General features: G+C 46.9%; 1 protein-coding gene across 2 annotated transcripts in view; it reads right to left on the bottom strand.

The window, feature by feature from the left end:
* The window catches only part of FAM124A (family with sequence similarity 124 member A), a 66,981-nt gene that overhangs the window by 5,740 nt on the left and 37,397 nt on the right, over positions 1 to 23,844 (bottom strand). For both annotated transcript variants that reach the window (XM_040426041.1, XM_040426042.1), the window contains exon 3: positions 3,835 to 4,571. In XM_040426041.1, the coding sequence (XP_040281975.1) occupies positions 3,835 to 4,571 (737 nt within the window). The remainder of the gene's footprint in view (positions 1 to 3,834; positions 4,572 to 23,844) is intronic.

The raw sequence follows: 23,844 nt of genomic DNA, 5'->3' as shown, positions 1-23,844 counted from the left end.
ACAGTATATTCTAAAACAGAGGCGTTCCCATAGTGATGGGGACGCTTCTAGTTAGAATATACTTTGAACTGTGTACATGACTGCCCCCTGCTGCCTGGCAGCACCCGATCTCTTACAGGGGGCTGTGATCCGCACAATTAACCCCTCAGGTGCTGCACCTGAGGGGTTAATTGTGCGTATCATAGCCCCCTGTAAGAGATCATGTGCTGCTAGGCAGGAGGGGGCACACCCCCCTCCCCAGTTTTAAATTCATTGGTGGCCAGTGGGCCCCCCCTCCCTCCCCTGTATTACTGTCCATTCATTGGTGGCCAGTGGGCCCCCCCTCCTAATTAAAATCTCCCCCCCTATCATTGGTGGCAGCGGAGAGTTCCGATCAGAGTCCCAGTTTAATCGCTGGGGCTCCTATCGGTAACCATGGCAACCAGGACGCTACTGCAGTCTTGGTTGCCATGGTTACTTAGCAATTTTTAGAAGCATTATACTTACCTGCGAGCTGCGATGTCTGTGACCGGCCGGGCGCTCCTCCTACTGGTAAGTGAAAGGTCTGTGCGGCGCATTGCTTATAGCACAGACCTTAATTAGGGGGGTGGTAGGGAGGGGGGAAGCGGCCGCACTGGCCACCAATGTGTTAAATACAAGGGAGGGAGGGAGGGGGGCCGGCCGCACTGGCCACCAATGTGTTAAATACAAGGGAGGGAGGGAGGGGGGGCCGGCCGCACTGGCCACCAATGAGTTAAATACAGGGGGGGGGGGGGGCAGTCATGTACACAGTTCTTTTAGTATATTCTAACTTGAAGCATCCCCATCACTATGGGAACGCCTTTGTGTTAGAATATACTGTCGGATCTGAGTTTCACGATCTAACTCCAATCCGATGGTATATTCTAACAGAGGCGTTCCCATGGTGATGGGGACGCTTCAAGTTAAAATATACCATCGGATTGGAGAAAACACAGATCCGATGGTATAAAAGGGACTCCTGACTTTACATTGAAAGTCAATGGGGGACGGATCAGTTTGCAATTGCACCATATTGTGTCAACGTCAAACGGATCAGTCCCCATTGACTTGCATTGTAATTCAGGACGGATCCGTTTGGCTCCGCACGGCCAGGCGGACACCAAAACGACTTTTTTTTCATGTCCGTGGATCCTCCAAAAATCAAGGAAGACCCACGGACGAAAAAACGGTCACGGATCACGGAACTCCGTTTTGCGGACCGCAAAAAAAACCGGTCGTGTGCATGAGGCCTTACACTGATGAACTTCTCAGAAGAAGCAGGTGAAGGTTGTCCAGAAATTGAGAACGCCAGTAAGCATTCAGTTTTCACCATGTTAAGTGCCTTTCTACAAAATCCATATAAAAAAAAAAATCCAATTTTCGATTTGGGTGGATATATATGAGTCTATAAAACCTTACAGTGCCTGATCACTTCCAAGGTGTGGTTTATGTGCTTACTAGGAAATTATTTTATTTTCCAAGCAGTGGGCCATTAAATCTGATTGTTATAACCATGACAACTTCCTGGCCGATATGGACAATGTCCACTGATTCATCTGACCTTAAGCTTTTACATGAGTCGATGATTGGATGGACAGACATTTGTACAAATGTTCTTGCCTGATCACTGTGTGTGTGTAAGGCCCCTTTCACAGAAGTGAGTTCCACTCACTGGACTTGCAGCGTGTGTCAGCGAGGGCACCCGTCCTGACCTCCCAGCAATGACGGGGGTCGCATAGCATTATATTGATTTAGGATGCCATGTAACCCTTACAGTTCTAGAATATATTTGATAACACTGACAGCATCAATATAATGCTATGCGACCCCCGTCATTGCTGGGAGGTTAGGACGGGTACTCTCGCTGACACACGCTGCGAGTCCAATGCGTGGAACTCAATCGTGAAAGGGGCCCAGCAATCAGCATACAATCAATCAAATTAGATTAGAGCTAAGGCTACTTTCACACTGGCGTTTCTGGGTCCGCTTGTGAGATCCGTTTCAGGGCTCACACAAGCGGCCCAGAACGGTCCAGCTAAGCCCCAATGCATTCTGAATGGCTAAGGATCCGTTCAGAATGCATCAATTTGGCTGCGTTTGGTCTCTGTTGCATTTTTTAGACGTCACTAAAATGCAGCTTGCAGAGTTTTGGTGACCGTCTGACTATGCAGAGCCAAACGAATCCGTCTTGACTTATAATGTAAGTCAATGGGGACGGATCCGTTTTTTCACTGACACAATATGGTGCAATTCAAAACGGATCCGTTCCCCATTGACTTTCAATGTAAGTCAAGACGGATCCGTTTTGACTTAGACTTTTCTTTTTATGAATAATGCAAATGGATCCGTTATGAACGGATACAAGCGTTTGCATTATTGGTGCGGATCCGTCTGTGCAGATACAAGACGGATCCGCACCAAATGCGAGTGTGAAAGTAGCCTAATCTGCAATCTGTAGGCAGCAGACTGGCCATAGACCCTACAGGGAATTCTCCCAGTTGGCTGATACCCTTGGGGCCACAGGCCAGGTACATAATGATCTGATGCTCTCAGCATTAATTAATGCTAGAGGCATCGGGTACTTATGCACCTGGCCGTTTGCCCCAGGTGCCCTCCTGAATACAGTGGTCCCTCAAGATACAACGGCCTCAGGATACAATATTCTCAACATACAATGGTCTTTTCTTGAACATCGTAAGTTGAAACCAGGATCAACACAAAATGCCTCAGAGCCAAACAATCAACATGGCGATTTCACTGGTAAAACACCTGTATTGGTTGTCTAGGCGCTCCCCTGCGGTACTAAATGTTCTGTACTGCCCCCTGTCTGTGCCAGGATGAGCTACTCCTTTTCTGGTATATGTATGTATTATGCAAGACCCTGAAGAAGCTCCTGCCCTCATCATAGAAGGTGACAGCTTCCAACATCTATTCCTGACTTTTTTACTTAAGGACTTGCTTTATATGTGTTGGTTATCTGCTTATTTTTCTTAAAACTTCTCTTTTTCTTCTTATGGGATGATATTTTGGGCTTTGGAACCAATTACTGGTTTTACACAAAATTATGGACTCCAGCTACAATGGTTTCAACTTACAATGGTCCTTCTGGAATCAATTAATATTGTAACCTAAGGGACAACTGTATAACGGTATTGTCATCCTCAGAGACGGCAGTATTTTGTGCTGCACTAAGGTATTGCTTGCCCTGCCTACTTCTGTTGCCCCACCTATCAATTTGAACCTGCCTACAACATAGGGCAGTTTTTTTTTTTTCCCCACGGCTACTTTAAATTCCCAGTCCACCTCTGCTAATCTGTAATCTAGATAGTCAAGGCTGATTTTCATTAAAAGGGTCTTCCGACATTTTAACACTGAGGACTGGTCATCAGTATCTGATCGGTGGGGATCCGACACCCGGGACCCCTGCCGATCAGCTGTTTGAGAAGACATCGCTGCCTTCCTACAGCTCACCAAGCACATCGCACTCAGCCCCATTCACTTCTATGGGGCTGAGCTGGTCCTAGGCCATGTGACTGATGAACGCGTCATTACTGGCCTAGGAAAAGCTGCAAGAAGGCCGCAGCGCTCACAGGAATGTCTGAGCCCCACCGATCAGATACTAATGACCTATTCTGAATAAAATTATGGAAAACTCCTTTAAGCATGATCAGTTGCCACTATGAATGGAAGATATCAGATACGAATGTAGCACTCCATTAGTACTCCCCTGCTGTACTTATCAGGTGCCTTTGGGTTTCTCATAGAAGACATGCAAAATATAGACTCTAATGGACGTCCCCAGACTCCAAGCCTTGTGAAAGGATCCATACTAACCTGTAACAGTATTTTATTGCCATCATGATCTTCCGTCTGCCATCTGCCCTCGCTGATGGGGCTGCACTGGTTGGGCAAGAGAGGAACAAGCTGTCCAAAGTCTTTTACCCTAAACTCCAGTAAAGAGGATTCCAGGGGCAGAGGGGTTTGGCCCTTAAGAAGCCTCTTTAAAGACAATTCTATTTCTATGTCCATATTGGAGTAAATAGGAAATACACAAAAATCTGCTTTTTTCTTCCACACAGATTTCTTCAGTACGAGTTCATACATTTTCATCATGTCTGTAAAGTTCTCGTAACTGCAATATATAGTAAAGCGGATAATTTCCTTCCCATAATGCACCTGCCTGATGGCCCATAGAGGAGTTCCACAGGCCAAAGTGAAAAAGTCTTGATTGCACGGCATATAAGGGAGGAATTTGCCATGGACGCGCTCAGTGTGATGGAATTGCCAGGGAGGTTTTTGGAAGCATTTGTGGACACGCAAGATCTGATCCTCCCCATATTCCTCTTGCAAGAACAAAATGATAGCAAGAGCCGGTTGCGAGGTAAAGCTCGGCTTCAGCTTCTTTTTCTTGGAAGTCCTTCTTTCAGAGACACGGAACAACTGCAGGTCAGGGTGGATCAACGCTAGGACTCGGTCAATAGCTCCTTGGAGACATCGGGATTCACTGGGGTCTGCAATAATATGGATGCTGACGAGGAATGGGTCCTGGACATCATCTACGGAGAGCTCACCTAGTGAGATAAACGCATAATAGGAATTATTCAATCCGATTCATAAAAATGGCAGTCCTAGATAAATGGGTACATAACGTCTGTGTTGTTAGGCTGATCTCTTCACTGGTGCCTATAATTACAGAGATTGTGGAGAGGTCCTTGCCTTTTTCTGGTCGGGGCAAGGACATGGTCACCTAAAGAGCTGCAGCCAATGACTGGCTTCAGCAGTGGTGTGTCCCCACTGCTGAGGCCAGTCACTGGCTGTAGAGGCACACAAGACTATGTCGATATCCAGCCAGAAGAAAACAAGTTAGGGACCATAAGATGTAAGAACTGGATCTAGCACACAGGACCGAAGCGGCAGCGAGCAGGTAAGTATGAATCGATCAACACACCATGCAGGATAAGGAATAGTTAATTATTCCTTAACAAAAAAAACAACTTTAAAGGTTATCTTACTTTAGCAAATAGCATTTATCATGTAGACAAGGTTAATACAAGGCACTTACTAATGTATTGTGTCCATATTGCTTCCTTTGCACCTTTTTTTTTAAATCACATTACACACTGAACGAGGACAGGAGCTGCAGCAAATGCGTGCCTAGGTGCGCTCCCACTCCTGGCCACCAGATGCCAGTGCTTTTTCCTATAGTGTGCAAGCACGACCACTGCTGCTGGACTGCAGGGTGGTCGTAACCCCTGGAAAGAATGCAAGATGGCTGCAGGTCTTTATTTTAGGCCATGAACTGCTAATTATGTGAGAGACCTGGCTGTGGACCGCAAAGAGCTGAAATATCATCATTACAACTACATCATCGTATGTAATGTATGTTCCTAAAAAGGTTGGGTAAGTCAGCACAACACTTTAGTATAATTAAGCCCATGGTCATTTCATGTACACTTCCCACAAAAAGCCAAACAGAACCTAAAGTGGCAGCTAGACCATAGGATGGTCGGACAGAAGACTAGAACCTAAACCTTGGCATCAGACTCACTTTGCATGGTGGGAGACAGCAGCAGTATTGGGGCAAGCCAGCAACTGGGCCACTGAACCACAAATCCATGTACACGTCAGCACACAGTGATTAGTACCTATTACTTTCTGGAGGACGACACCACCTTTCCTAATGCAATCAGAATAACTCCCTGGATCAACGACCCCTCTCTAGGAGCTATAACCTGTAATATCATTACACGCCAGAAATACATCCAGGTAGGGTTGTCACGATACGAAAATTTAGATTCGATTTCAATACCACAAAAAAATATTGCGATACTCGATACCATGCGAAAAAAATAAAACACACCAAAAAATGCCGTGTGCATTCCGCATTTCATGGAACGTCCGGCCCATAATAGAACAGTCCTATCTCATTTTTGGGGGGACAATGTGACTAAATAAATTGCGAACTTCACGTTTTTTTTTTTTTCTGTTACGGCGTTCACCGCATAGGAGATTTTTAAAAATATTTTAATAGTTTGGACTTTTCAGACCGGGTGATTTGGAGTCGCTTCATATGTAGTGTTCTGGGCTTTCTGCACTCTACGCTCCCCAGCCTCTCCTCTCTGAGTGACGGCTGTAGGGTCCACCAGAGTGGTCATTCAGAGGAGAGGGGCCTGGGCATGTTCAAAGCAGAGCACTGCACATGAAGGAACCACCTGCTGGGTACTTTTGATCGCAGACATGGAGCCATGGCCATCACCCCAGGTATGTTTGCTTTCTCTGTCACCTATATAGCACTGTCAGCAGTTTTAAGAGGCCAAAACTGCTGACAGATTTCTTTTAGGACTTTTTATTTGTTGAGGAAATGTGATTAATATCAGGTCAACCAGATGTCTTCAGAAGATTGAGATGTCTCAGATGTGAGCTTTGTATATGGAGACAAGGTATTCTCATTCCACCACCACTAGTCACTTGTCTCCGGCTGAAATCAGTGATGAACTAATTAAAAGTCAGAAAGGATAAGAATTGGGAGCTTTGTGAGATCTGTCACCAGCATTAGTATTCAGAGGCAACATCTGATGGTGTCATCGGGACTAGATGGTAAAACAAATAGCTTCAGAAGACCACCGGAGAACTGCACAAAGCCATCATTAGGAGCTAGAGTTACACAGACAGCAGAGAAAATCCGCTTTCGTTGAGCGCTGGAAAAGCTGGATCTCTTGCCAAGATAAAGACGCGGCATAGCTAATCAGCTTGTTAAGTAAAGTACTGTACACTCGGGATATCACAGAAGCCCCTCTTAGGTTTTATTTTCCCACCTGCAATTAAGTGACTTCTCTTCTATTTGGGAGAGACACGATGAAGGCACAGAGCCGGGGTATTCATGTCATGACTGGAGGTTTACAAATTCTTTGTTGATGGGAAATCTTTGAAATCTGTTCACTTAAAGGGAACCTGTCACTGGGATTTTGTGTATAGAGCTGAGGACATGGGTTGCTAGATGGACGCTAGCACATCTGCAATACCCAGTCCCCATAGCTCTGTGTGCTTTTATTGTGTAAAAAAAACGATTTGATACATATGCAAATTAACCTGAGAGGAGTCCTGTCCCGGACTCCTCTCCGGGGCAGGACTCACCTCCGGGTAATTTGCATATGTATAAAATCGTTTATTTTACACAATAAAAGCACACAGAGCTATGGGGACTGGGTATTGCGGATGTGCTAGCGGCCATGTAGCAACCCATGTCCTCAGCTCTATACACAAAATCCCGGTGACAGGTTCCCTTTAATGCTTTGTGTTGACTTTTCAACACATCAGCAAGACGAGAATCAAGGCATCCATAGAAATTACAAAAATCTGTAATCCCTAATGCATCATGGTGCTCGGAGCTATAATCCTTGTGTCTATGGTATTCACACGATTATTCAGAACCATAAAAACATTTTGGACATACTTACATATCTACTAAAATTTAAGAAAAGATCAACAAGAAATTTTCACTATACAAATGGATACAGAACACTTGGAACTATTTTCCATGGCGAAGGTTCTCCCATTGTTGCAAATCAACTTTTGCTTTTTTGTACAGCACCAATATCGACTACTGGACTATTCTCCTTAAAGGGGTTGTCTAAGGCTGGTTTCACACGGGCGTTGTGGGAAAAGATGCGGGTGCGTTGCGGGAACATGCACAATTTTTCCGTGCGAGTGCAAAACATTGTAATGCGTTTTGCACGCGCGTGAGAAAAATCTGCATGTTTGGTACCCAAACCCGAACTTCTTCACAGAAGTTCAGGTTTGGGATCGGTGTTCTGTAGATTGTATTATTTTCCCTTATAACATGGTTATAAGGGAAAATAATAGCATTCTTAATACAGAATATATAGTAAAATAGGGCTGGAGGGGTTAAAAAAAAAAGAAGAAAAATAATTTAACTCACCTTAATCCACTTGTTTGCGCAGCCCGCCTTCTCTGTCTTTTTTCTTCAGGACCTGGGTAAAGGACCTGTGGTGACGTCACTGCGCTCATCACATGATCCATCACCATGGTGATGGATCATATAAGGGGCGCAGTGACGTCACCACAGGTCCTTTTCCTCACAGATGAAGACAGAAGAGATGCCAGCTGCGCGAACAAGTGGATTAAGGGGAGATATATATATATATATATATATATATATATATATATATATATATATATATAGTTAAGGCTGCCGTGCAGCCTGTATTTGTGGGAGGGGCAGAGGCCACGCCCCTTGGCTATATTAACCCCCACGCAGGTCAGGGGACGGGACGTGCGGCCAGGTACCTGGTACTTCCGGTTCACGTCTGGTTCCCGCAGGTCCCGCTCTTTTTCGTCTCGGTTGGGGTGAGTATTGGTCGGCCTCGGCTCGTCTCGTGCTTCGGTCAGGTAAGCAGCGTCGTTACCGCACGGCGGGTCGGGTCCGCACCCCGGGGGGGAGGGGGCAGCGCTCGGCTGGCTGTGTTGTGCCGCGGGCAGGCACGTTGCGGGGATGCCGTGGCCGGCTGGCCGGGCGGCGCGGCCTTGTTATGCGGGCGGGCGTTCCGGGAGCAGCCGCGTGTGCCGGTTGCTAGGCACGCTGCGGCTCCGCCCCTGGTAACGCTCGCACCGTGTTGAGAACCCCGCCCACAAATGTTGTTTCCGTCCGGACCACAAGTATAGTGGTACATATATCCAGTCTATTCACATTAGTGCGTTTTATCACGGTTGGTGCACAGTCACATTTATGTGTTAAGATTGTGCTATTAATCACAGCCGGCTTTTCATATGGTGTGAATAATCCAGACTTGCAGATTATAATAAATGGCCGCTAGATGCTGTTCACATTTGTATGCCACAATGCTGCGTGTTACTCACGACCTCCTGTACATCATCAACCACCTTTTGCTCCAGTCTCTCAGCGCAGATGTGCGCTGCGTCACTCACAACATCCTGCGCATTACTCACTGCTTTCGCTCCGGTCTCGCAGCGCGGGTCTCTGCTGCGACTTCCCAGCGCATGCGCTCTGAGGTTCCCAGAACGCTGACTTCAATTGATAATAGTGTTCGTGTTTACCTTGTCTGCGATCTATTGTCGCGCACACTGCCCATTCACAAACCACCACCAGACGTGTTTCGGTACACGTTTGTACCTTCCTCAGTGATATAATTCGAAAAAAAAAACAAAAAAACTGGGACCATTTTAAACTAATTCATGTCAAATATAAAACATGGACCAGATCTCCCCATTGTGGTATCAGAGCCTGCCTATACGGCAGCTGCACTGAGTCCACTTTGATTAGATTCATGCAGGCAAATCATAGTTCACACAGTGCGTTTTTACAGCTAAATAGGCCACTAATAGTATAAGATAAAATAAAATACAATACAGCATCTTCGTTAATTTAGTGGGCAGTGATTAAATAGTACAATCATGGGATACGGCAGTTTAGGGGAATAAATACATTACTCCTACAGTGAGGTCACAGCTATCCCCAAGTCCAATATGTATTGTTTTAAATACGACCCATAGTCCTGGGTCGTGTACCAGACAGTGACATAGATAAATCACTTCCGTATGTAAAAAAAGAAATAAAAAAAAAAAACCCTTACCTTTTGTTTATGTTTCCACTGTTTCCATCAGGCACGTTGCTGATCATCATTGGGGAACATTCTGTTGTTCCCCACTCACTGTTCCAGTCTCGCTTCAATTGTGGCCAAATATGTGACGTTTGCATGCCTACTTGGCAGTCCTGGGGCTCGCACGGTATTGGTAACCCCGCCGCTGGCCAGGGGGTCTGCAGTCGCACGTACAGAGGCGCAGGTACACCAGCACGGGCACATTCCTAGGCTCGGGGCTGGTTTCATGGGAGCGTTCACCCATTTACCCGGTTCCCAGTGTTCCACAGATGTGTATTATTGTTATAGGTGCTCTACATTACTGAATTCCTCGGTGGTGGGTTACGCAGACTGATCTCCTTTACTTCTGGTTCGCATTCACGCGGTTGGATCTCCCGCCCCAGTTAACCAAATAGCTCCCTAGCGGACAGTGGGCCGATAGGAGTAAGTTACTACTATGTTTCACAGTTGTTCATGTGTTTGTCACGACTAGGGGCTTTTCTTAGCTAACTACAAATGCCTCTGGCTCTTTTTTTTCTCCCATCTGTTTCAATTTCACGGTTGGTTAATGTTTCATTCATGCAAGTGGTTCGGATCACTAATGTCTATGCATTTGCCTTAGGTCGGGCTCACGTTTAATTACTTATCATCACGGTAAGGTCTTCCGGGTCGATCCCTTGGCTTCGGGGGGCCTCAGGGCTTCGGGGGCCCGGGGTTCGGTCTTCATGTTGTTCGGTGAGGGGCAATATGGTTGTAGGCTGGTTAGCGTCCTAGGTCATTGTCGGAGAAGATCATGGTTATGCGAGTCCCCAAGTCATACTGGTGCGGCATAGTGGTTGTTAATTAAGAGGGAATTAAGCCACCATATGACTCCGCCATTAGGGTCTCTCACGCATGGCTTCTCCCTTTTAGTGTTACATATAACTCCGCCATTTGAGTCTCTCACGCATGGCTTTGCCATTAGAGTCTCTCACGCATGGCTTCCCCCTTTTTTTTTTGTGTCACGTATGACTGCGCCATTTGAATCTCTCACGTTTGGCTTCTCCTGTAGTGTTACATATGACTCCGCCATTAGAGTCTCTCACGCATGGCTTTGCCATTAGAGTCTCTCACGTATGGCTTCTCCTGTAGTGTCACGTATGACTCCGCCATTAGAGTCTCTCACGCATGGCTTTGCCATTAGAGTCTCTCACGTATGGCTCCCCCTTTTTAGTGTTACACATAACTCCGCCATTAGAGTCTCTGACGTATGGCTGTGCCATTAGAGTCTCTCACGCATGGCTTCTCCCTTGTTAGTGTCACGTATGACTCCGCCATTAGAGTCTCTCACGTATGGCTTCTCCCTTTAAGGGTACATATGCCTCCGCCATTGGAGTCTCTCACGTGTGGCTGTTCCTTTTGAGTGTTACACATGACTCCGCCATTAGAGTCTCTCACGCATGGCTTTGCCATTAGAGTCTCTCACGTATGGCTTCTCCTGTAGTGTTACATATGACTCCGCCATTAGAGTCTCTCACGCATGGCTTCCCCCTTTTTAGTGTTACATATAACTCCGCCATTAGAATCTCTGACGTATGGCTGTGCCATTAGAGTCTCTCACGCATGGCTTCTCCCTTGTTAGTGTCACATATGACTCCGCCATTAGAGTCTCTCACGTATGGCTTCTCCCTTTAAGGGTACATATGCCTCCGCCATTAGAGTCTCTCACGCATGGCTTTGCCATTTGAGTCTCTCACGTATGGTTACCCCCTTCAGGGTCACATAGGACTCCGCCATTGGAGTCTCACGCATGCCTTCTCCGTTTTAGTTTTCACGTATGACTCTGCCATTAGTCTCTCATGCATGGCTTCTCCATTCTAGTATTGCACATATGACTCTGCCATTAGTCTCTCATGCACGGCTTCTCCCCTTTTGGTGTTACACATATGAATCCACCATTAGTCTCACGCAGGGCTTCTCCCTTTTAGGGTTACACAGGTCTCAGCCATTAGAGTCTCATGCATGGCTTCTCCATTTAGGCTTACACGTATGACTCCGCCATTAGTCTTCCACGCATGGCTTCTTCGTTTTAGTGTTACACATATGTCTCCGCCATTAGTCTCTCACGCATGGCTTCTCCGTTTTAGGGTTGCACATGTCGCTGCCATTAGAGTCTGTCACGCATGGCTTCTCCATTTAGTCTTACACATAGGACTCCGCCGTTAGTCTCCCATGCATGGCTTCGTTTTAGTGTTACACATATGTCTCCGCCATTAGTGTCCCACGCATGGCTTCTCCGTGTTGGTTTTTACACATAGGACTCCGCCATTAGTCTCTCACGCTTGGCCCCCTTTTAGGGTTACACATGTGTTTTGCCAGTAGAGTCTCTCACGCATGGCTCCGCCACTTGAGTCTCTCACGTATGGCTTCTCAGAAAGGAAAATAAATTTCACACACAACGCCAGTCGAGGCCGGCTGCGGGGTCCCATGACAGGTAAGTTCCATGTCTTTTCTGTCCTCAGTTCCGCTCGCATGGCTCGGTCATCTGTGGCTCGCAATACAATTTCTTGGGATGGTTAGCACGTGTGGCTTGTGCCATTAGAGTCCCACTCTCGTTATTGTTTTCTCTGACTCTTTTATTTTCTAGGTTGGTGGGTTTCATTGTTTTCTTCGAAAGCAGTCATTCCAAGCCTGCCTTTGCGGACATCATCTTCTCCCAGGCATGCTTACTTCATCGACAAACTCGGGCTGAGGGTGTTGGTGTCCGGCCTAAGTCCTGGGTATCGGTCCATCTTCCAGTAGGAGGTACAGTAATAAGGTGCAAGTTTACGAAGTCTGTCATGTCGCCTGACACGACAAGTCCTATCACGACTACAGGCGCAGCACATAGTTCATCACGACCTTAAGCATTTTCTGTCACAACTGCAGGTATTGGGGTACGTCCGGTCCTTAGTACAGGCACATTAGCTCATTAATCATAATAGCCATATATTTCGGTGGATGGTTCCCCAGGCCGGGTGGGTTTACACGTCACTGAGTTGCTACTTCGGTAGGACAACAGGCTCCATGTTCTGACTTTTTTGGCCCTTCTTAGGAAGTGTGGCCTGGGGAATAAGTAGAGGTAAGTATTTTGCCACCAGGAACAGTTGGTGCCCGATGGGGGCCCTTGGTGGATGGTTGGGGTTCATCTGGGCCGGGGGTCGTGGGCTGCGGCCCTCCGGCTGTTGCAGGGTTGAGGCTCCCGTGGTGCCCGGACAGCCGGCAGGTATCTGCCTGCGGCAGGGCGTTGTGGGGGTTGTGGTTGCGGCAGCTGAGGGGCCGCGGTTTTGGATGCCTGATCTAGGCACTTCCAACCGTTTCACCATTGTTTGTTTCAGTCTGCAGCTCTCAGGATTCAGACCTTCTCGTATATGATCATCTGTTAGTCAACATAGGAGTAAATCGTTCCTGGTTCCAGACACTCTTTCAATTGCCTCAGCATTTAACCAGCTCCAAGAACGGTGTGGCGGTACACATGGCAAGGAGGTAAGGTAGATGGAAGTCACTGTGATATAAGACGGTATATCCCGCATATCCATCGTGAAGGGTTTTTTCGTTCAGAACGGGTGTCGTAACGGTAGGTGTATATGTACTCTAAACAGGGTCGGCTCCACTCCTTTCGTTTGAGGCGGTGGCTATGCACCAGATGCCTCCTCAGTTTATCAGGTGCGGGGACGGTGGAGGTAGTCGTGTTCTCCAGATATGGTCCAAGTCCTCCGATCGGAGATCCGTGATGCTTTCTGTTCACTTGCCCTGTACGGTGCAATGAGTGTTTGATGGTATGGTTGGGTCTCCTTTTTGGCCCCTTTTAGGCCTATCCTCGCTACGGGCTCCCGGCATTTCCCAGCCTGAGGTTAGCTTTAGTTCCTACGTCCAGGGGCCGTCGCCCTGACCACAAGTAGTTAAGGCTGCCGTGCAGCCTGTATTTGTGGGAGGGGCAGAGGCCACGCCCCTTGGCTATATTAACCCCCACGCAGGTCAGGGGACGGGACGTGCGGCCAGGTACCCCTCCCTCCCTGCCCTTTTCTTAGCTCTTCCTTAAGGATAGGCCCCTTTTAGGCCTATCCTCGCTACGGGCTCCCGGCATTTCCCAGCCTGAGGTTAGCTTTAGTTCCTACGTCCAGGGGCCGTCGCCCTGACCACAAATATATATATATATATATTTATTATTATTTTTTTAACCCCTCCAGCCCTATTGTACTATATATTCTGTATTAAAGGGTTTCTACCACTTCGTTTCACATAATTAGCTGTCAGACACTAGCGATCCGCTAGTGTCTGCTCTACCAAACAATCCTAATATAATAGCTTTTGGTGCAGCCGTTTCGCTAAGTGAATGTCTGACCGCTTCCCTGCTCAGACATCTCCACTGCGCCTGCGCCGATGACATCATAGTGCTCCGAGGAACAGGCGCAGTGGAGATGTCTGTGCAGAAAGCGGTCAGACATTCACTGCGCATGCGCCGAATACATACGCTCACAGGGAGGATCGCATTTCGGAGGAGATGGGCGGGCTGGAGGGACGCGCTGGGAGGCGGCATTTTGTGAAGGTAGACCGAGCCTCTAGGTGCTAATGACGCCCCCATAGCACCTAGAGGCTCATTAGCATATCAATATAAGTTCTTTTTTTAGCGAAACGGCTGCCCCAAAAGCTATTATATTAGGATTGTTTGTTAGAGCAGACACTAGCGGATCGCTAGTGTCTGAAAGCTAATTATGTGAAAACGAAGTGGTAGAAACCCTTTAAGAATGCTATTATTTTCCCTTATAACCATGTTATAAGGAAAATAATAATGATCGGGTCCCCATCCCGATCGTTTCCTAGCAACCGTGCGTGAAAATCGCACCGCATCCGCACTTGCTTGCGATTTTCATGCAGCCCCATTCACTTCTATGGGGCCTGGGTTGCGTGAAAAACGCACAATATAGAACATGCTGCGATTTTCATGCAACGCACAAGTGATGCATGAAAATCACCGCACATGTGCACAGCCCCATAGAAATTAATGGGTCCGGATTCAGTGCGGGTGCAATGCGTTCACCTCACGCATTGCACCCGCGCGGAAATCTCGCCCGTGTGAAAGGGGCCTAAGACTTTTTATATTGATGGAATATTCTCAGGACAGGACATCAATATCTGAATGGCTGGGATCTGATTCCTGGCAACTCTGCTGATCAACTGTTTGAAGAGGCCTCAGGGCCATTTACGCTTACCAGTCACATTCAAGTGAATGGGGCTGAGCGGCAATACCAAGCACAGCCCTGTCTAATGGACGCTGCTGTGCTTCGTAGGCTGCGAGGAGGCCACAGCGCTTACAGAGTGCTGCGGCCTCCTCAAATAGCTGATCAGCGGGGTGCCAGGAGTCAAAGCCCTGTTGACTTGATATTGATGACCTATCCTGAGGATCGGCCATCAATATTAAACACCAGGAAACCCCTTTAAGGCTATTTTCACACTAGTGCTTCTATTTTCCAGTATTGAGATTCGTCATAGGGTCTCAATACCAGAAAAAAAAAAAAAAAACGCTTCCGTTTTGTCCCCATTCATTGTCAAACAGAACGAAGTGCTCCAAAACCCTGCCGGATCCAGCAAAAACGCTAGTGTGAAAGTAGCCTAAGGGACTTATACCAAAGATTATTGACCCAAAAACACTAATTCCTCATCACTGGTCTGTGTAAAAGGCCCATTGATCAGCCAACAGAAATGCAAACTGCTGGCATAAAAATGATCTTTTGTCAGCAGCACATCTTCCTGTGAAAACAGGGACCTGATTGTTCACGTCGTCGTTCTGGCAATGATCTGCCATTGATGACTGACGCTAGTTACTGAGCAGAAATCTGCCCATGTAAGACGAGCCTTAGTCAGGAATTCTTTTTTCCATCTATACTCATCTTAAAAGGGACTGTCCAGTTTGAACAGTCCTTTTTGTTAGCGTGTCCCCCTGTTGCTGAGCTGATCACAGGATCTCCTAATCTTGTGACCCCCAGCAGACAGTCTAATCTGTGGAGAAACGGAGCAGCAAGTGTTCATTTCCCCTACAGTGCCACCAATGGAAATAGGAAGCATTACATCGTACCTGTTGAAATCAACGGGTTCTCTTCTCTGGTTAACAAGATGAAGACCTCCAAAAACGTAGAATTCCTGTGACTGGGGATGGATGTGAGATGCACCCAGAATCATTCTGCGTTTTTAGTGTTGTTAGGGTCTATTCTCATGTTACATATAAATTTCTGTGACTGAAAGTTTCATTCATCTGAAACATTGCTGCACGTTTACAGTTTGCACAAGAGAACCTGGATGTTCCACAGCAGTACTGGCAAAATATTCTGTGGACAGATGAAACCAAAGTTGAGTTGTTTGGAAGAAACACACAACACTATGTGTGGAGAAAAAGAGGCACAGCACACCAACATCAAAACCTCATCCCAACTGTGAAGTATGGTGGTGGGGGCATCATGGTTTGGGGCTGCTCTGCTGCGTCAGGGCCTGGATGGATTGCCATCATCGAAGGAAAAAATTTATTCCCAAGTTTATCAAGATATTTTGCAGGAGAGCTTAAGGCCATCTGTCCACCAGCTGAAGCTCAACAGAAGATGGGTGTTGCAACAGGACAACGACCCAAAGCATAGAAGTAAATCAACAACAGAATGGCTTAGGCCCCTTTCACACGAGCGAGTATTCCGCGCGGATGCGATGCGGGAGGTGAACGCATTGCACCCGCACTGAATACTGACCCATTCATTTCTATGGGGCTGTGCACACGAGCGGTGATTTTCACGCATCACTTGTGCGTTGCGTGAAAATCGCAGCATGCTCCTCTTTGTGCGTTTTTCACGCAACGCAGGCCCCATAGAAGTGAATGGGGTTGCGTGAAACTCGCAAGCATCCGCAAGCAAGTGCGGATGCGGTGCGATTTTCACGCATGGTTGCTAGGTGACAGTCTATAAACTGTATTACTTTCCCTCATAACATGGTTATAAGGGAAAATAATAGCATTCTGAATACAGAATGCATAGTAGGTGATCAATTGAGGGTTAAAAAAAAATAAAAAAATTAACTCACCTTCTCCTCTTGTTCGCGTAGCTCCCGTCTCTTCTTTACTTCTCAAAAGATGAACTATCGGCTAAAGGACCTTTGGTGACGTCAGATCACATGCTCCAATCACATGGTACATCACCGTGGTGATGGACCATGTGATTGGAGCATGTGATCTGACGTCACCACAGGTCCTAGCCGATAGTTCATCTTTTGAGAAGTAAAGAAGAGACCGGGAGCTACGCGAACAAGAGGAGAAGGTGAGTTAATTTTTTTATTTTCTTTTAACCCTCAATTGATCATCTACTATGCATTCTGTATTCAGAATGCTATTATTTTCCTTTATAACCATGTTATAAGGGAAAATAATACAATCTACACAACACCTAACCCAAGCCCGAACTTCTGTGAAGAAGTTCGGGTACCAAACATGCGTGATTTTTCTCACGCGAGTGCAAAACGCATTACAATGTTTTGCCCTCGCGCGGAAAAATCGCGGGTATTCCCACAACGCACCCGCACCTTTTCCCGCAACGCCCGTATAAAAGAGGCATTAAACAGAAGAAAATACGCCGTCTGGAGTGGCCCAGTCAGAGTCCTGACCTCAACCCGATTGAGATGCTGAGGCATGACCTCAAGAAAGCGATTCACACCAGACATCCCAAGAATATTGCTGAACTGAAACAGTTCTGTAAAGAGGAATGGTCAAGAATGACTCCTGACCGTTGTGCACGTCTGATCTGCAACTACAGGAAACGTTTGGTTGAAGTTATTGCTGCCAAAGGAAGTTCAACCAGTTATTAAATCCAAGGGTTCACATACTTTTTCCACCTGCACTGTGAATGTTTACATGGTGTGTTCAATAAAAACATGGTAACATTTAATTCTTTGTGTGTTATTAGTTTAAGCAGACTGTGATTGTCTATTGTTGTGACTTAGATGAAGATCAGATCACATTTTATGACCAATTTGTGCAGAAATCCATATCATTCCAAAGGGTTCACATACTTTTTCTTGCAACTGTATACTACCTTATCTGGGCCTGCAGTATTACAATAAAACCATTAAAGGGTATTCCGGTTACCATAAATATAACGTATGTTTTAGACTAATTCATCATCAATAATTTCACATATTTACAGTTCAGTAGTAAAAAGTAGTTTTCTTCCTCTGCTTCCCATAGATTACCATGGCATCGACCTGTAGTTCGGAGCCTTTGTTAGGTCGAGCATGCTCAGTGTGTGGCTATCAATAAAAGTCTTGTGAAACAAAGGGCGTGTCAGTGTGCTGGAGATTACTGGGTAGAGGGGGCGTGACCGGACTGTGATATCAGGCAGCCAATCAGTAAACAGCAACACTCCCAGCAGGAAAGCTAGGGATTGTGGGGATTGTAGTTATGTGAGGGAAGATCAGGCGCCATGACACTGTCAGTGTGTTGCAGGCTCACACAGGAGCTAGAAAAATGGACTGCAAGGTAAATGGAAGCTCTGGGTCACAGCTTGCAGCCTTAAAGAGGACCTCTCATGGGTCAGACATTATGAAATGACTAGCAGGATATGTAGGGCATTGTGCTTAGATTTAATATTGCTTACTAGTTTGTCTGGGCGCCACTCCATTCGCCCGCTATGCCCCCCTGCATTTTTCCCAGCTGGTATCCTAATGAATACCATCGGTACAGGGAGGAGGAGACGGCCCTGTTTCTCAATGGGCGTCTCCTTCTCACTGGCTGTAGCGCTGTCCAATCACAGCCAGGGAGAAGGTGGGGTTTTTTCTTCTCCCTGGCTGTGACGCTCTCCGCTGTGATTTGCATATATTAAAACTTCATTTTTCTCAGCAATACGGACACATATGAACATGGGACCAACACAGATGCCTTCAGCTGCCAAGAGCACATGTAACAGGTCAGCCAGTGTCATAGGTACAAAACTGCTGACAGATGCCCTTTAAAGGGAACCTGTCATGTGGATATTTGATTATAATCTAACTAATTATATACAAACATTAACTACTAAAAAGTGCCTTAGATGTATTCACTTACTGGTGTGACAGATGGTTACCTCATAATATACACACAAAGATGCCGCATGCTAATGAGCTGATTTTAGTCCAGCGTGATGTCAGTGAGTCCAGCGTATATTTAATTCAGAGCTATAGCCACTCCCCTGCCCACCTGCTGCTGATTCATATGGAAAATAACTGTCATTCAGCAGCAGGTAGGCGGGGAGAGTCAGGAGCTCATGAATATTCAGGACTCATCATTATCAGCTGGAGCTTTTCAATACAAGATGTTGGCAGATTGACTGGGTCAATTAAAGAAAGTGACCCAGCATTTTGCTAAGAGAATCAGTCACTTATGTTGCCCTTAGTTAGGACACCATAAAACTGGTGACAGGTTCCCTTTAAATGTCAGCTTATTGTGTGTTCAAAACCCAAACTGTGTGAAGACCGGCAATGACTTGGCATAAACTTTTCTTAAATTTATCAATATACTGGAACTGAATGTAATAAAGAAATAGTGTTATGCTCAGCCCGTTCCCTTTTTTACACCTTTTTTAGGTGTTGAAAGCAGGAGTCTGACTTTGAGAGCATTACTAGCTTACTCTGTGCTCTCCACAGTATCCAGACATTCTGGATCTCAAACATTCATTTAGGTAATGTAGCAGAGCAACTAACCAGGTTTCCGTCTCTTTGATTACTACTAGAGATGGGAACCGGCTACGAGACTGATGGGGCACTCCTATAGCACATCAAAGAATGAAGCCGCCCTCAACTTCCTGAGGATACATCAATCCATTGCCACAGCCTTTAAACAGCTTTTCAATAACGTTCCCCTAAAGTCGTGGCCAAAGGTTTAGGCTATGAATGATGTAGACTAAGAACATCTGCTATAAAGCTCGGTTACATTTTCGATATAACACAAAAGCTGCCAAGCATCACACTGGGGAATGATTTAGTGATTGAATAGGATTTGCATGATGCAGACTGAAATAGGATTTGGTATCAATGGTCCGCAAGGATGAGAAATCTATCAGGCCAGCAGCTTATTTGGCAGTGGAGAGATTCGCTGTAATAGGCACAAATGCAAACAGGTGAAACGGAAGGATACGCTTGTGGCGATAGTTAAGAGCAAACAGGACATTACGTTTCACCTGCAACAATCCAAATACATCATCTGAAATATTCAGGCGCATTTCAAGCTATTTGTTCCATGCGTCTTGCAGGGTGAGCCGTTTTTCGCCAATAAAGTTTTCCTTCCTAGCTCCAAGACTATATGTGGACTGTCACGTGGCTGGTCTTATGTCGAGAAGATCAGATGTAAGGAAGTATGTGGATATATACTGTACATCAATCCTAGGATAGGTCATCCATATCAGATCAGTGGGGGGGGGCCGACTGCTGACACTCCTGCCAATTGGCAATTAGAACCACAGAGCCTTCTACTGTGCAGTGGCCATATCTGGTAACTGCAGCGCGGCTCCCAGGTGTCGGATCTTCTGACAGCCAGGGATCCTGAGGAGATGACAGAAGTGGCTTATTTTCGCTTCTGCCTTCCCCATCTACTGGACCCGGCGATGTGTCTGAGGCAGAGCAGAGCTACCGGGTCTAAGTCGTGGCAGACCCTGATCAGCTCTGGTTGTGTACAATGCCCCCACAGGGAGATTGTTTGGATTCCCAAGTTAGGCCTCTTTTACGCATCCGTGATGACATACGTGGCAAGATGGTCAGTAGTTTATCCGTGAAGACGTCTTGTCCATGTTTGGACCATGTGTCCGTTTTTTGCGCTCATCCCTATCCCACGGACACTGTTAGGCTAAATTTTTTTTTTCGAGAACATCTTCTAGCAACGGTCCGTGAAAACCACCAAACAAAAACAGGTGGCATCCATGTTGTGTCCATAGTTTTCACTGAGCCATACGCTCTAATGTGCGTTAGGGATCCGTAATCACGGACAAAAACAGGACATGCTTCCATGGTGTCAACACGGACCCCAGGCTTGTGGAAAAGTACTGATGTGTGAATGTACACATGTGTGCGGACAGCACACGTCTGTGACACGCTGACATGTGAAAGAGGTGTTGTAGTGGAAAAGTACAATATAAAAAAAAAGTGTCAGCGTCCCCTAGTGACGGCCACAGGGGGGGGGGGCATATCAGGTGCAAAAAAAAATATTTTAAAAATGTAAAAAAAAAAAAAAATACAGGAAAATTTTTTATAAATAGGGAACTAATTTAGATTATTTTGGTGTCAGCTTGCATATTTAAAGAATAAGGAGCTATAGTTTATTTTTGCAGTTTTCCCTAAACAAAAAAACCCTATAAAAATCATTAATAAAAATCCCCAGGTGTCATGTAAAAAAAATAACCTTGCAAAAATTATTTTGGTAGCTATTAAAGCACATCATGTGCTAAATCATGAAAAAGTGTCGGGTCATTTAAGCCTTTTCAGAAATTATTGTGAAAAAACCCTTTAATATTCTGGTGACATAAATCTTTATTATAAACTGATGCTGAATAGATCTAGTGTAGTTGTGGAGAAGTATGGAAAAGGAGCAATTGTCCGATCTCCTACCAGTGAGAGGACGCTGCCAAATGATGAAGACAGAGCAAGGGAAAACGTGATCCATTCCAGCTCTGTGGGAAAGTGACTAATTTCCTGAGGCGACAGAGCAGTGTCTCTTATCTGTGCCATGTACGGCAGTGCTACAGAGAAATGCCTGATTAATGCCACGCTACACCCGCCGGCAAAGGGAAAGCGCCCCTTTAGAGAGTATGCTATTGTGTGAAAGTCTTATTTCAACTGAGTGAAGCAGTCCATTCTCTTGGCTTTTTTCCATTGTGTCAGACCTCGAGAAGATATATTTACTGCTCAGAAGTCTACAATGTGTTTAATTTAATGTCACATGTGACCCCCCTACAGTCAGTTTATTTTATTTCTGTTGGTAATAGACTGGTCTCTGTGTATTTCTTTGGCCACATCCTCACAGAGGCGTTGAGCGATTTTGGATGCCGTTGCATTCATTTATCTTGTTCCAGAGGAGCCTTATTTCTTTGAAAGTTGGTTGAGGCACCTTGAGACCTACACCGGGTGGGGTGCCACAGAAGTCTGCTTAGGGTAACCGTATCTGCAAAAGCTTGTTCGGCCAACACCTATTCCTTCACCCTATACACATGCAAGCTGGGGAGAGCCTGCCTAAGTTCTCAATGGGGGGAGAGCCTGCCTAAGTTCTCAATGGGGGGAGAGCCTGCCTAAGTTCTCAATGGGGGGAGAGCCTGCCTACGTTCTCAATGGGGGGAGAGCCTGCCTACGTTCTCAATGTGGGGAGAGCCTGCCTACGTTCTCAATGTGGGGAGAGCCTGCCTACGTTCTCAATGGGAGGGGAGCCTGCCTACGTTCTCAATGGGAGGGGAGCCTGCCTACGTTCTCAATGGGAGGGGAGCCTGCCTACGTTCTCAATGGGAGGGGAGCCTGCCTACGTTCTCAATGGGAGGGGAGCCTGCCTACGTTCTCAATGGGAGGGGAGCCTGCCTACGTTCTCAATGGGAGGGGAGCCTGCCTACGTTCTCAATGGGAGGGGAGCCTGCCTACGTTCTCAATGGGGGGGGGGGGGGGGGGAGAGCCTGCCTACATTCTTAATGGGGGGGGGGGGGAGAAAGAGCCTGCCTACATTCTCAATGGGGGGGGGGGGGGGGGGGAAGAGAGCCTGCCTACATTCTCAATGGGGGGAGAGCCTGCCTACATTCTCAATGGGGGGGGGGGGAGAGCCTGCCTACATTCTTAATGGGGGGGGGGGGAGAAAGAGCCTGCCTACATTCTCAATGGGAGGGGAGCCTGCCTACGTTCTCAATGGGAGGGGAGCCTGCCTACGTTCTCAATGGGAGGGGAGCCTGCCTACGTTCTCAATGGGAGGGGAGCCTGCCTACATTCTCAATGGGGGGGGGGGGGGGGCCTGCCTACATTCTTAATGGGGGGGGGGGGAGAAAGAGCCTGCCTACGTTCTCAATGGGAGGGGAGCCTGCCTACGTTCTCAATGGGAGGGGAGCCTGCCTACGTTCTCAATGGGAGGGGAGCCTGCCTACGTTCTCAATGGGAGGGGAGCCTGCCTACGTTCTCAATGGGGGGGGGGGGGAGAGCCTGCCTACATTCTTAATGGGGGGGGGGGGGGAGAAAGAGCCTGCCTACATTCTCAATGGGGGGGGGGGGAAGAGAGCCTGCCTACATTCTCAATGGGGGGAGAGCCTGCCTACATTCTCAATGGGGGGGGGGGGGGAGAGCCTGCCTACATTCTTAATGGGGGGGGGGGGGAGAAAGAGCCTGCCTACATTCTCAATGGGGGGAGGAGCCTTCCTACGTTCTCAATGGGGGGGGGGGGGAAAGAGCCTGCCTACATTCTCAATGGGGGGGGGGGGGAGACTGCCTACGTTCTCAATGGGGGGGGGGGGGAAGAGAGCCTGCCTAAGTTCTCAATGGGGGGGGGGGGGGGGGGGAGCCTGCCTACATTCTCAACGGTGACAGAGGCAAAAAAATGCTGCCATACACCTCTGGAGGTGACATATCCTTCCTTCAGCCAAGAAGGAGAGTAGGCACACTCCCATACACCGACGATGGTCGGCTGGTCCACCCAATGTAGGTAGTTTGTGCAGCATGTGCATGGATTTTTGCAGTCACAATATAGAGGAATGTGACTGTTGCATACACTTCTGCAACGTATCTTCTGCATGCAACCATACCTATAGGCCGGATTCACACGTTTGTGTTCCGGCCTGGTTATATTATATTATGTATTTATTGTATGTGTCACGGCCTGAACTCACCACATCGCCAGGGTCAATGGTCAGGGGCATGATGCATACAAGTAATACAGATGTATATTATGTCTGGAATACATCTGTGTGAGTAGCCACTTAAGTGTGTATTTACACACTGCATATTTATTTCAAGAATTTCTGGGACTGTGCCAATCATTTTAAGGGGCTTGCAGAAATCTCTGTGCTTGCCACCAAACCATCCCCATTCAGATGAATGGAACTGAATTTAAGTTTCAGAAATCTGTACAACAAATCAGGCGTGTGTGATTATATCCTTATGGTGCTGGACTGCAATGGGAAAAATCAAAGAAGGCAAAGCAAAGATAGTGGTCAGATAAATGGTGGTCCTTGTTCATACAGAGTGGCTC

Source organism: Bufo bufo, chromosome 3 (genome assembly GCF_905171765.1).
Source record: "Bufo bufo chromosome 3, aBufBuf1.1, whole genome shotgun sequence".
Lineage (NCBI taxonomy): Eukaryota > Metazoa > Chordata > Amphibia > Anura > Bufonidae > Bufo > Bufo bufo.
The sequence above is the reverse complement of the archived record's forward strand: the minus strand, read 5'-3'. Positions and strand labels throughout refer to the sequence as shown.